General features: G+C 34.7%; 1 protein-coding gene across 2 annotated transcripts in view; it reads left to right on the top strand.

Annotated features, from left to right (window-relative positions):
* RALGPS1 (Ral GEF with PH domain and SH3 binding motif 1) overlaps positions 1–14,154 on the top strand; it is a 76,362-nt gene that overhangs the window by 53,746 nt on the left and 8,462 nt on the right. For both annotated transcript variants that reach the window (XM_026049235.1, XM_026049234.1), the window contains 2 exons: positions 2,781–2,848; positions 13,548–13,674. In XM_026049235.1, coding sequence (XP_025905020.1) covers positions 2,781–2,848; positions 13,548–13,674 — 195 coding nt within the window. The remainder of the gene's footprint in view (positions 1–2,780; positions 2,849–13,547; positions 13,675–14,154) is intronic.

Raw genomic sequence — 14,154 nt, 5'->3', positions numbered from 1 at the left:
TAGTTAGTGTAGTAAGTTTCACAGAAGCTTATAAGCATTGCTCTGTATTAAAAAACCTTGACTTTATTCTACTGTGTTTATCAGGAGGAAGGCTTTAAATGCATCTGTCCATAAAGACCACTCCCCTTGCTCTTCTGTCTTTTTATTTGAAGGAATTTTGTGAATTTTGTTGTGAACATTAATTGTATATTTTCCTGTCTGTTCCTCCTAGTGGTCTTTCCTAGCATTTTCTGATACTGTGCCAGAAGAAGCTGTAAGCCTGAAAAAGGCAGAGCACTACGTTTTTACAGTGGGAAAGAATCTCATCTCCTCTCTCTTTCCAGTGACCTCTCTTGTTGAGCCAGGAACAGCATTAGAATACTCTGGAGAGATCTGTGTTTGATCCTTGGTAGAAAGAGTACACCTATATCAGTACAGACTGTCAAAAGGAGAAGCTTTCATAACTACATAAAATGTATTGGCAAGATCCCAACACACATTTTGCCAAATGAGAACCTCAATTACACTGGAAAGGAAAATTTAACAGTTCTATAAACTATAAACAACTTTTTTTTTTTGTGCCAGTCCAATTGCTTGTGTGAAGTTCCTGCTTGTCAGTAAGTAGGAACTCTTCGAAAACTTCTGACAGTGATGTCATATCCTAAAACTAATAGATTTGTTTTATTGACCCCATATGCTCTTCTCTGCACAAGTGGAGAAATTAAAACATCTGCTATTACAGAACTAAGGACCCAAAAGTTCAGAATTCCTTCCAATTATACTAAAATGTTACTAAACATCATTATCCCAGGGAATCACTGACAATCACCAGTCTTCAAAGATACCGTCAGGCAAGTCTTACTTTGTTCAATTAAAAAACCTTTCTCTTCCCTTCTACCATTTTGCAGAAAGCAGCAACACATCCTTTCAGTAGTGCCATTCAAAATAAATTTGACTTTATTTAAATTGTGTCTGAATTTGGCACTTTCCTCGTATCTAAAGAACTGTGAACAGTATTTCACCTGTGCTGTATTTCAAATATGAGAAGTATATCAGGACTTGAAACTTGATTTATAGAAATTTAATGAAGTTAATGCATAATGCAAGTTGGACAGATACGTGGTGTCTTAAATGTATGAGATAGTCCTGTCAAAATTACACTGAAGAATATCTGATTCTGTAAATGAAATTATAGAAGGGATATTTTTATTTTTATTTTGATAAAAAGTAAGTAAAAAACTTCAAAGACGAATTCCTCAAAGCTGGCAGAAACTAAAAGAGAAGGAGCAAACTTCAGACTAAGTAACAAGTCTGAGAATAGACACACGGAATTCAAATAAATAATGCTAATAAATAGTTAAAGAAGAGCATGCACTTATCACCTGTAGTGAAACAGAGATGACAGATCCCTTGGACAGAGAAACTGAAAAAAGAGAAATTATGAGCTGTGCAGCAGAAAAAGATTAGAAGGAGATAAATTGTATTTGCCTCTGTTTGGAGAACAACAATTATGTGAAACAAAATGAAAGTTCTTCCATTCTGAGTCAATGCAATACCCACATTTCCCAACATTAATAAATAGCACAGTATAGCAAAAGACCAAAAAAAAAAAAAAAAAAAAAAAACCACCCAAAAACAAAAAANCACCCAAAAACAAAAAACCAACTTCTGCGCAAAAATACTCTCAACTGAAACATTTCTGCAATCTTGGAATGTCACACACTACAGCCCTATTTCCAGGAAAAAAACTCCAGTAAATTCTCTTGCCATTTCTCCATACTGGAAGGAATATCCCATATGATAAAAATTTGAACCATACTCTGAATTATGTTACTGTAACTTGTTCGTTATTGGCTTCTAGGGGAGAATGGAATGCAAGATGATGATTGTCACCTTCACTGAAAAGAAGTAATTCATTACCTGTCAGAAGATTCACCTCCCCTAATCTATGTTTTTTTAATTAACGATGTAAAAATTTTCAATGGTATTTGTATACAGTGTGAGTTTAACAGTCTGTAGTTTGAAACAACTTGTATGGCTGTATACCACTCACTATGCAGAGACAGCCATTATTTCCTTTTATTCTTTGCCTCTTCCATTCAAATTTACGTAACACATTAGTCATGCATGCTTTTCCTCTTAAACCAGTACAGAACAGAGGACCTGTGACTGTGAAATTAAGAGTGTACCTAAACTTGAGAGGTGGCAGAAGTCATATGCAGTGGAAGATCAAGACATACATTGCAGTGCTTAGATAAGGAAACAGTAAGTGCAGCATAAAAGACATGGAGTGAGGCAGAGGGATATATAATACTCCATTTTTCTTTCAATAATCTTTTTAACTATTAAGAACTTGCTATTAAGCATTGTTTACCTTTCCCCATTATCTTCCCTTTCTATAAGTCATAGTAACTAGTATTTCTAATAAGCTATTTCTGATTGTACAATTCCTCAAGATAACAGAATTAATCCAGCTTTTCATGCACAGAGACAAAAAAAGGTTTATTATGTTTCCATCCAAATTTACTAATTTTTTTTTTCAGGTGAAAGATACTAACTTACACTTTTTTACTGGTAGAAAATAATAAATACCATTTTCAATGTCTGTTTTTATAGACTTTCCATCCGATTCGTTTCTTGGATCTGACACGCTTGTTTTATTACATATTGAGATAAATAACTACACTTCCAAAGAAGTAAACTTCTTGTGTACCATTGTCACTGTAATTACCATCTTCAGTTCCTTTCTGCTTTTGTTAAGATGTTTTAATGTTAAATTGTTTAAAATCTTTCATGTACAGATTATCATTAAGAATTGAGCCAGGCAATAGCTCTCCTCGACTGGTTTCCTCCAAAGAAGATCTCACAGGTATAACATTTACTTGAAATTTTGAGTAAGAAGAAAATTCTAGTTACAAAAATCCTTCATTGAAATTCATAGAGAAACCCATTTTACATGAAATGAATTTTGCAGGGATCAGTTTCAAAAATGTGATTTTGCTGCAGTTAGGAATTTCTTGTATTGTCAAAGAAACAGTGCTTCTTCATGCATATGCCTGGTTTCGGAACATCCTTGGTTGGAACAGCACCACTCCTCTGAGAGTCGTAAAGATGAGGGTTTGTGATGTGGGAGCAGTTGTTTGGAAAGCAAATCCTTCAAAACTTGTCCACCTCTACTAGTGACTGAACCACCAAATAAAAAGACTTTGTGTGCAGCTCAGCTCTCACGAACAAGCTGGTGTGCAAGAAAAGCATTTGGTGAACAACACTACAGTAACATATTGGTGGAGTGGGGGGAAGTGTTTGAATTTGTACAGTTTTTTAGAGACAGTGAAATATTTTAGAGAAGCCAAATTTAATCTCATATTTATTCCTTTTTTTTCAGTGTTTCAGTTAGATTCATTACTTTTTGACATTCCCTTGAGCAGCTTCTCAATGCAATACTAGGTTTACAAATGAATCTTGAGTGTGGATGTATCACCTTTTCTAATCTTTCATAATTATAGTTTCTTTGATAGTTCAGATTATGTCAAGACTGACTATTTTAGTAAGTACCATTAAAAGAAGCTATGTTCCCCTGCATTGTGCATACAGATTAACATTTCTTCATAGGGCACAGTAAGATGCCTGGTTATTCAGTTGTGTGGAACACCTTTACTTTTGAACAAGCTGCAGAGACTGCTACTGGTAGTGACATTGTCCTGTTTTGCTAGTAAACATATTTTTCTTCAAAAAAGGACATATTCAGAAAAAAAAATCAATGACATGAACTTTGGCACTATATTGTTAATCTCTGGTTAGGGTAAATAGTGATATTTTAGGGTGGAAGTTGTGCTGTTAGAGGGAAGAAATATTTCTTCAGAAATAAGAATATTTCTTCAGGAATTCCTTTTTCCACCTGCCCCCCAAAGCTCAGTACGATTACTTGTTGAATAAAAGGTAAGGAGATAGTTGACAGGGAGGAAATCATTTTTAAATTAGGTAAGTTGAAAAGTAGTTGTTAACTAATAAACACTTTCTTACAGATATGGAAAATTTGATTTTTTGCGATTTTGATTTCTTTGATTTTTATGAAGAGTTTTTAAACTTGAAAGTTAAAGCTAGGACATTGCATCTCATATGGTGATATCTTAAGTATTTGAAGCAGACATTTGGGTGGTCTTTTTGACTTTTTACTTTGGTATTACATTTAAATGCTTTACACTGAGGTTTTGATGCTAACATTTCATTAGGAAGATTATAAAAGTTCTTACTTTGGATTTAGCTACATAGTTTGTGAACATCACTAATATTATGTAATTCTTAATTGAGGGCTTAGACTTTATTAGAGCTGTCATGAAAGGCAATTAAAAATACAGTCCTAATTTGGAAACAAGAACCTTGAAACTGTCCTGAGCGATGCCAGCAGTATGGCTTTATATTTCAATGAGCTCAGCTGTATATATTGCAATGAGCTCAGCTGCAATGAAGAAATCATTTTCAGAACAATATTCATATTCAACTGAATATGTAACTTTATGGTATCTTACAGTATTAGGAAAGGGTAAGCTTTCCTCTCTGAAGCTTCAGTGTGCCTACATGTTCTATAAGATTGTTCTGTTAAAATGAGAGTTGATATAATAACTAGAAGCTTAGTCGAGAGTCATTCCCATTGCTCCGTTTTTCTGTAAGTATTTCCTTTGAAAGGCAGACACACTTGCAGTTTAATGTGTTTCTAGCTCAGCTGGCGAATTCTTATCTATTGACAGTTAGAAAGTGAATGCAACCAACATTTTGTAATACCCACATCATTTTTTCAGTGTCTTGCATCTGTATGATCCGTGTCAGTATGACTAAGTGGAATCCAGTGTGTTTAATTCAAAATTAAATCATGAAGATAAAATTTGAAATTGAGATTTAACTAAACATGGAGGCAATGGTTTATTGGTTATTTCACAACACTAGCAGAAAAAGATACAGCTATGTGTTAGTCTTGTATAATTCCAATCTAAAGTATGTGTATATGAGTAATGAGAAATTTGACTATGGACAATTAAAAATAGTACATCTTAAGATATTTCTGTCAACATTGTTGGATTCAAATTATAGTCTGAAATTGTCTTTCCGCTTCAGTTATTATGAGCCAGGAGTAAAGCCACTGTAGTCAGTAAGTTTATAATGACAAGACATGATCTGAAAGTAATCTAAGTGATAGTTTCATGTTCAAGTCAATAGTTTAAAGCATAGGATTCTGAACATAGAGATTTTATCAAAACTTAAAAGCTCCCCTTCACATCCGTTTTGTTTCTCTGATAGTCAGAAAATATAATGTTATTTATAACTAGGTCTAGTTGAGTTCCACATGTAACAAACCTTCTATGCTGTTCTAAGCATGGAGAAAAATTCTGATACTGTGTTAATGATTACAAAAATCTATTAAGGACATTAAGAGCAGGGAAGAATACCTTCAGGTCCTAAATTATAATTTCTTGTGTTAATGATGGAAATGGAGTTTCCTCTTCAGGACTGCAACTTTTATCTTCTACAAAAGCTCCTGCTTTTCCTTCTTCAAAAGAAGATAAACATTTTAGTCTAGCCAAGAACACTGTGGCTTTCTCTTTTTTTTCACTTAAAGTATCTTTAGGAGTGTGCGACTCAATAAAAGCAGTTATAATCTTCAATATTTCTGTTTGCAAAATAGTGCTGAAAACCATGTGTCCTTTTTCCAGTTTGATTGCCAAACAGTTTTCCAGTAAATTTGAACAGGAGGCAGACATCTGATTAAAATGTATGTTTCACAACAGAGTATGTTTTGTATATTAGTGGCTAAGATGGTCTCATTTAATTACCAGATTCACGTATAATAGTGAATAGTGCTTTCACAAGAAGGCTTCATGGCTTCCGTAGCACTGTAGAGATTCTGGTCTCTTGCAGCAAATATTTAAAAAGAAGCTTTAAACAGTTTAATTTTATGTTTTCAGGAACTGTGTGATTCACACAACTTCTTTGGCAGCAACCTATGTCTGTTCCGTCTGTTCATTCTGCATTGCTATAGTGAGAGCAAGTGAGAGAGAGAGAGAGAGAGAATGTATCTGGAGAGCTTATAGTATGCTAACTGTTAAGTTTCCAGTTGAATTAGCTGTAAAAGACATCTGTGTTCTTGTGGTGTTGACTATGAGGTGCCCACATTTATGGTACAGCCTGCAGACAGATTGTTTTAGAAAGTGTAACTTAATACATTTTCCCAGAAGAAAAGAAAATATTTAGTCTAGTATGCAGTAAATAAGTTATCCTTCTAAGCAACTAATCTCCTTAGAGCTCGCAAACTAAATATAGGTCTGCATAGAAACTTTATGCGTAATATGTATATGCATTTTGATGAGTTCTGAGATCATAATTCTAATCAGAAAATAGGACTCCACCATGGAAATCATTAATTAGAGGGAGGTTATTATGCAATAGTTCGGATCATTCCTCGCACCACCCCCACCTTTTTTTAGCATGTCTTGGTATAACTCTTGAGAGGAGGATTACAAGACTAGACGTTTTACCCTGTCACTCTAGTAGCAATCTGGGGTAATTAACCTGAAGCCAATATATTTCCTATTTTGTCAATGAGATAGAGTTCAGATCATTTTGTGACTTCAGTCAGTTTTGAAAGTTGCTGAAGAACTCTTAATTTATTTTACTTAATTAAAAGCAATTGCTTTGTTTTATCAGATGTGGTGTGTGATTTACATGTAAGAGCTGAAAACAGACACTGAAATGTGTGCACATTTGTAATCCTTTGGCAGTAGGTATACTACACTAGTGACGTCTCTGTGGCACTCCCAACCTTTTAGATTCAAAAGAAAGCATCATTTTCCATGTAAACATTTAGTCTGACATTTAGTTTTGCCATTTGTTTTACTGGTTCCTTTGGTAACCAATAAACAGTGTGTTTTAAATGTTTAACAGCCAATCATTTTATGAAAAAGTGGATTGTCTAATCCTCCTGCAAGTCTTTGATTATTGCTTCATGTGTGTAGTGTCTGCTTTCCAAACACTCTGTTAAGCTGGAAGTGGCAGAATTTCTTTTCTCCACAAAAGTTAACAGCCCATCCAGAAAACTTTGCCCTTGAGTTTCAAACTCAAGTCAAATCTTACTCTTTGATACATTCCATGCAACCATTTAAAACTCATTTGAGTATTTTTTAAGGCAGTTAATATCAAGTAAATGTGAGGGATTCACATGTGAACCACCAAATCCAGACACAGTTACTGTATTGTGTGGGCTTTTTTTCTGAAAGGCTGAAGTTTCCCAATAATAAGTTGTAGAAGAGCATTCTTGACATCTTGACAAGTGTCTTGAAGAGCATCTTGACAAAGGATATACAGAGTCATAAAGGAGAAAATGACTATACTCACTTTTTAACTTTCTTATCAATTTATATTATTTTCTATAACTGCCTAACCAAGCAATTGTGTTTAATATCCTAGTTTACTGATATTTATTTTAATTGTCAAGCTATTATTCCCCAGGAATTTTAAGGACTTTTAAAACAGATGACAGGGGATTTTACTATTCTTTTTTTGTCTTTTCCTTGAGAGTTGCCACCTGAAGTAGTTTTTACAAAAATTCTTTTTTATTGTTTTGGTTAATGTATTTTATTCAACTCAGATTCCAAAATTTCCCTTTGAGTATGCTCACACAACCAACACAGGGGTCCTCCCAGCTCATACACTACCCTGCAGAATCCGCTGCAAGAAACTCATCATTATGATGAAGTATAAGTCAGGGCATTGCACATTCTACTGTTGCAGTATAAGTAACATAAATGCTGAAATTCAGGAAGTTTTTGAAGGAATTACGATCAAATGTGTTTGCAATGAAGATTAGGGGCATGGTTATCTATACTTGAGCTTAATAACAGTGGTATATGGACAGTGTGCCTCAGGCTTTTTTTTTTTTTTTGCGCTGCCCACTTTGCTGCTGTCCTTGCTAACTATATTAAACTAAACAATGAGCTTACCTATATTGTAGTCTCATCTTGCACTACATTATTAATATAATTCCACAGTCATACTCAGAGGAACTAGATTGAGCACTGCTGGGGAGACTTCTCTAGGGTCCAGTTTGTATTTTATTTGACATTTCATACATTAGCATTAGCAAACTCCCTTCTGTGTCCACACTGCTTAATTGGTAACAGCTGGTCTCCTTTCTGGCAATTTTAGCAAAAAAAGGAAACCAGAACTAAATACTCCAAGAAGATGAAACTTCTTTGTCACCCATGCACACACATTTTTTATAATACATACGGCGACAAGGTTAGTAGATGTGAGCCAGCCTAAGCCATACATGCCCAGTAAAGGAGATCAGGCTCCTGAGATGACAACCTAGCATGATACACTGTTTACTTGAATTTATGGAAAGAAAAAGTATAGCTAACTATGTTAATCTTAGTTAATTTTTTTTTTTTTTTTTTTTTTGGTCTTTGTTACCGGCAGACAGTTTTTTCTTTTATAGTGAAATAGTGAAAAGATAGACCTACCTAGTGTTTATTCCCTCACTGCAAACCATGAATGAAAGCCTGCATCTTTTGAAAGTAGACTTTAAAATAGTGTATTTAGTTAATGCAAATGTGAACCTTAATGCAAAGATTGTATCAAAGGAGGACCACACTTGGGCGTCTATTCCAAACATACTTGGCACAGGTAAGTGATAATGTTTGGAAAAAAAAATCAGGCTAAGTTATTCATGTTAGAGATTGAAGAAATAATGTGTGATACAGTAGTTATGGAGAAAACGTTCTAATAGATTAACCAATTAATGTGATATGGAGTCCTATGAATACAAAATAGGTTTGAAAAAAATAGAATCTGGATGTAATGTGAAGGAAAAGAAGTCCACATTCTTCACATCTCTTCCCTCTCCCTTTCTAAAGCAGATTAGTTGACTGGGGAGGAAGGAAATGCTTCGTCTGTGCTTATCATGACTTTTTTTTTTTTTTTTTTTGACTAAATGAGTAAGTTTGTTGTTAGACTATTTAAAGTTGCCTCTAATAAAGGCTGTAATAAATGAAGGATCATTTAGAAGGGAATCAAGAAGAAAGAACAAGCTGTGGTTGGAAAGGTGCAAATTAGAAATTAAACTGAGAATGATATTGAAGGAAAATGTAAACATTCTTTAAGCATGTTAGAACTAGAAAGGACTTGAAAAAATGTGGTTCATCTGAACTGTCAGGAAAAAAGACTTGGAAAGGACAGTGCAGCAAAGCTAGATTGTTTATTTGCAGGAGTCTTGATCACAAATTCTGTTGAGCATTTTCATAGTCTTAATATATTCTTCTCTTTATATTTTAAATTTTCTATTTTAAAAATAGTTTAAACCCCTTCTGAAAGAAGTCATGAAAATCATCTTCATAGCCCTTTCATGCTGTTTCAAGTCAGAGCAGGCAAACTTAAATTTGTCTGACCAAAACACACCGGTGTTTTTTGTTGTATTGTGTTTTGAGGAGGTGCATAAGGGGAGGGACAGCCAAGCACTCTGATGTTTTTTCTTGATTTGTTCTTGTCTGAAAAGTGAACTAGTTTACATCTCTTTCATATTGGATATGTCAATAGGGCTTTGTTGATTTGTAAAGGAATGCTTTGAAAAGGAAAATTCTGTTTTTGAAATAGCCATCATTCTAAATTTCATTCCTTTTATGTTTTTGTTCATTCTGTGCACAAAAAAAACACTGTCACTTATCTTTTCACCATCTGATATTTAACTCATAGGGTGTCCACTATTAGTTTACTGATGGATAGTTAGCAGAGAATAATTTTGAACTGTTAAGTTCTTCCCCTGTTGCTTTTTTTTTTAAAAAAAAAAAAAAGCTCTGGGGACTGTAGATGTTCACATGTTCTGCTGAAGGATTGCAAAAGTAACGTTCATTTATAACATTTGACAGATTATTCATGGAAAAATTATGCAAAGGAAAAAACAGTGAGATCCTTTGGGATATGTGTAAACTTTTCCAAATGTTCTTGCCACAGATCTCTAAACAGCACTCAGCTCATTCTAATGAAGTTGTCTCACATTTCCTAATGTAAACAAATTGTAATAATGTTTTAATATTTTATACTTTTTTTTTTTTTTTTTTGTACATGTCAGCATAGCCTTGAAAATAATGCTAAGAAATAATGAAAACCAAACTAGCTCTTGTTCTTGCCAGGTGCCTGGAAAATCCTACGAAGAGTGCTTTGTCTCCATGAAAGGCAAAATAACAGAATAGCAATCATGGTAACAGTATGCACTCGGAGGGAAGCCAGGAGAGTAAAGAAGTGAGCTAGCAGTAGCAGCTGACTTCACTTATTGGAAAAAGGGGGCAAAATAACTCAATCTCCAGTGAATTTAAGTAGTGGAATTTTGTTATCAGCAGTATCAGGCTTAGCTCCTCCAGCTAATTGCTCAGCAGTCTGGTATGTTCATGAACATCACTTGCTCTTTGCAGGTTTTGTCAGTTATCTTACCACTTTGGCATCCCTTCTCAGCACAGGCTATCTTACCCCTTTACAGAAATGAAGTCATCTCCCGTGTGCCCCATACTCACATACTCTGCACCTCAGGCTTCTAAAGAATTGACAGCAGAGTTCCTGTCCTATGAGAGCTCTGAACTTCACAGCTGCCTCTTCATAGATATTTGACAGTAGAATGCAGAAAGGCTTTGTAAAGGTGTCGCCTTTGATTCTTTTTACCTTAGCTCTGTATATTTCCTCCTCTTGCTTTGGAGATGAAGATGCAGGGCTACATGGAAAAATGGTAACTCCAGACAAAGTAATATCAGCATAAATTTTGTTTTTATCTTACCTCACAAAGCATCTTTCTCTCTTCATCTTATTTCACATATTTTCATCTTCATCTTATTTCATCATATTTGCATTCATGAGGATGTCTTACTATTGACACATCACTAAGAATTAGATTGAGTTCATTATCTCTTTTCACAGAACTGATTAAAACAATCATAATTGCTATGTGTAATAGCAAGGAAGCCGAGCTGGAACTGTTGCTTTAAATTGTGAGACCCTCTTCCACAAGTTCTTTCGCTCTTTAAACCTCTCACTTTAGCCAGGTAGTATTTTAACCTGATCTGAATTCTGATAAAACAGATTTTTTTAGAACTTGCTAAAAATAAAAACTTGCAATAAAATTTGCTAAAATGGAGTTACAATTATTTCAATCTTTTTGTTTATATTCTATTAATGTTAGTGTAAATTTCAACCCCATGCTTCCTTAATGGAGATTTAATTTCTAAGACAAGGGACTGTTGAGTGGAAACTCTCAAAGAACTATTTCTCTTTGCAGACAACATCTGTTATTTTTATAGGTTTTTACAGATATAGCATTTGAACCTGTAAATAGTTTAAAATACTTGCAGATAAATCCAACTGACTGGGATTTCATTCTGACTGGGTTGTCTCAGTACAAGACTCGTTCTTTTTGTTGCTCTTTTTATAGATAAGTAGTTATAGTGCAGTCTTTGTGATTTATCTTCATGAACATTGTCTTTGAATCAAAGAAATACAAAGTTTTATTGTTTTGAGCTCAGAGACTCAATGTGGTGAGAAACTTAAACCTTTAAACACTAGAAAGTAGAACTAGAGCATACTAAAAAAATTGACGGATTTATTTTGATATTTTGAATAGCTTCTGTGTGGAAAAAGCACTGCATCTTAATGGTACCCATTTAGGGCTGTTCATTGCTACTCTGTCATAGGCTGTAGTTTTCATCATTTGTCAAGTAGCTCTTAGTGAATTATAATGCCATATACTTAGAGGATTTAATATAAATTGTAATTTAGAATTCATTTTCTAGCACCAAAAAGAAAACTTTGAACAACTCAACAGAAAGAATAGAAAACTGAACCAATCCATCAGCCAAATTAAGGGACAAGTGGTAGTTTAGTGCATTACAAGTTGAGATTATCGGCCCTAGATGATTAACAGTAAAATTCTTGTTGAGTTTCAGATTATATTTGTGTTCCTATTTGTATGCATGCTCATAATTTTCAGGTAAATTCTTTCAGTTACCACAGTCTTCATGATGGGTCTCAGTTCAGATATAGTATAAGCATCACCACATTATGTATAAGGATTTTCCTCCTACTGCCAGGAAACCACCTTTGTAATTCTTTCTAGTGATGATTCAGCTCATAGTGACATTCCTGAGTCTAGGCTATAGCAAAATTAATATCATATAGTAGGGAATTTATTCATATTTATCACAAAACTTGATGTACATGTAGAATGCAGAGTGGATATGGACAGCAAAGCACCTTATGTCTGTTAGGTTGGACTCTTGTTTTTGAGGATGGAGGGGAGGAGCAGGTAGAGGGTGGACCTAGTTTGTTTTGATTTTTTTTTGTTTGTTTGTTTTCTGCGGGACAAACTCACTACTCATGAGTTTGTGTCCCATGAAGGTTCCTTCTTGTGTCCCATGAATGTTCAAGGCAGAAGCAGCTAATGAGTATTTTCAGCTAAGGAATATTTTCTGCTTTTAGAGAGGAAGGGAGGTGGAGACATAGCAGGTGCAAAATCATTTCTGACACAGCTAGTTCTCAAATTGTGCCCCATAATATTTTTCTACTGTTGCTTATCACTAATTTGAGTTGACACTTCTGAATGGATTCTARAGATAACTCTGTTTTTTTTCATATGAGGAAAGTTTCTGTCTCTGACCTCTTACAGGGAGTTTCAGATTAGAGGCTCAAAGCTGAATAGTGTAAGGTCCCTCCAAGAAGTGGCTCCTGTAGTGTGGAGGGTGCGGGGAGGGGGTGATTTGCTCCTACCTCATGTGTACCAAGTCTGGAGAGGTGAGTCAGGCGGCTATTTTTCATGACCCATTTCTGTCATAGTATTAACATCACCATTAAATATTTATTTTTTTTTTTAACTGTGAAGTTAAGAATAGCTTTACATTTACTTAAGATGATGATAGACCATGTTGTTCATATTGCAGAATTCACTGCCAGCCTTTTGCAAATAGCATCAAGGAACTGGAACAAGAACAGCTTGTTTGTGTTTTCCATGGGGCTTCATAAAATTTGTAAAATGAGAGGAAGAATAATTGCAGTGAGACATTCCTAAAGCTCATAGATGACTGGCTATACAGATGTATTATTTCTCAATAGAAACATGAAAAGCCCCTGTTTTCTCTTACATGCTTAAGCTGTGAGTCAGTGTGAGCAAATTGTTTACACTTGACTGGAGTTGTGAATAAAATTCAGAACATATGTGTGAGCATTCCTGCTCACACCCGAAATGCAAACTGACTTTGTGGCTCTACATATTACACTTCAGCATATCCAGCTATTATATGAATGCCAGCACTTTTTTTTGTGTTAAGTTCGTCCCTAAAAATATGTCTAAAGCTGTTTTGAAAATGTCTTTCAGACAGTTCAAGAAAGTAAAGATGATAATGGTGTAATTCCATTATCCAAGAAACACTTTTCAGAAATGATGCCTTCTGGATATCTGTAATAATTTTAATCAATGTCTGTCTAAACAAAACGGATTGGAAGTTTCTGTTCTTCACTTCAGTGTTAATTGATCTCTCTTTTAGGTCCATCTGAAGTGTCGGTAATTACGAAATTCAGCAGGAGACCAACATGTCCTGATGCTTCAATGGCAGCAGGTCTACCAACACCTCCTGTACCAAGGCACAGGAAAAGTCACAGCTTGGGAAACAAGTAGGTACTCCAGTCTGTCTAACCCTCAAATAATTCATGCATCACAAGGGTTTAATCTAGCAGTTGAACACTTTTTGATGTTTGCCTCTTCCATTTCTTGATTTTAAGAATGCTTCAAGTTTTACTATGTATTCTCTGTTTTTTTTTTTTTCAGAAAGGTACCTTGGCATTTTCTTATTTTTCCTAACACTGTTTTTTGATAGTGCCAGAAAATAGCAGTACTCAAAAGCTGCATATCCACTTTGTTCTGTAGGTGTCTGATGTGTATAACAGACTTTTTTTTTTTTTTTTTTTTTGTAGTGTCTAATAATACATCTAAGGAAACACTGTCTGCTTGGTGATCCTTTCTTGTTATTCATGGAAGTTGTGAGGTTTTGCACTGTTCTAGCTGCGTAACATGGATTATGTACATACTTTTGTGCGACATTTATCCAGCTGAGTAAGAGCACCCACTTTCCAGTTAAAGTTTCAGTGTCTTAC

The sequence above is a fragment of the Nothoprocta perdicaria genome, unplaced genomic scaffold, assembly GCF_003342845.1.
Source record: "Nothoprocta perdicaria isolate Ctin4 unplaced genomic scaffold, notPer1 scaffold_6, whole genome shotgun sequence".
Classification (NCBI taxonomy): domain Eukaryota; kingdom Metazoa; phylum Chordata; class Aves; order Tinamiformes; family Tinamidae; genus Nothoprocta; species Nothoprocta perdicaria.
This window is presented reverse-complemented; position numbering and strand designations above follow the sequence as displayed.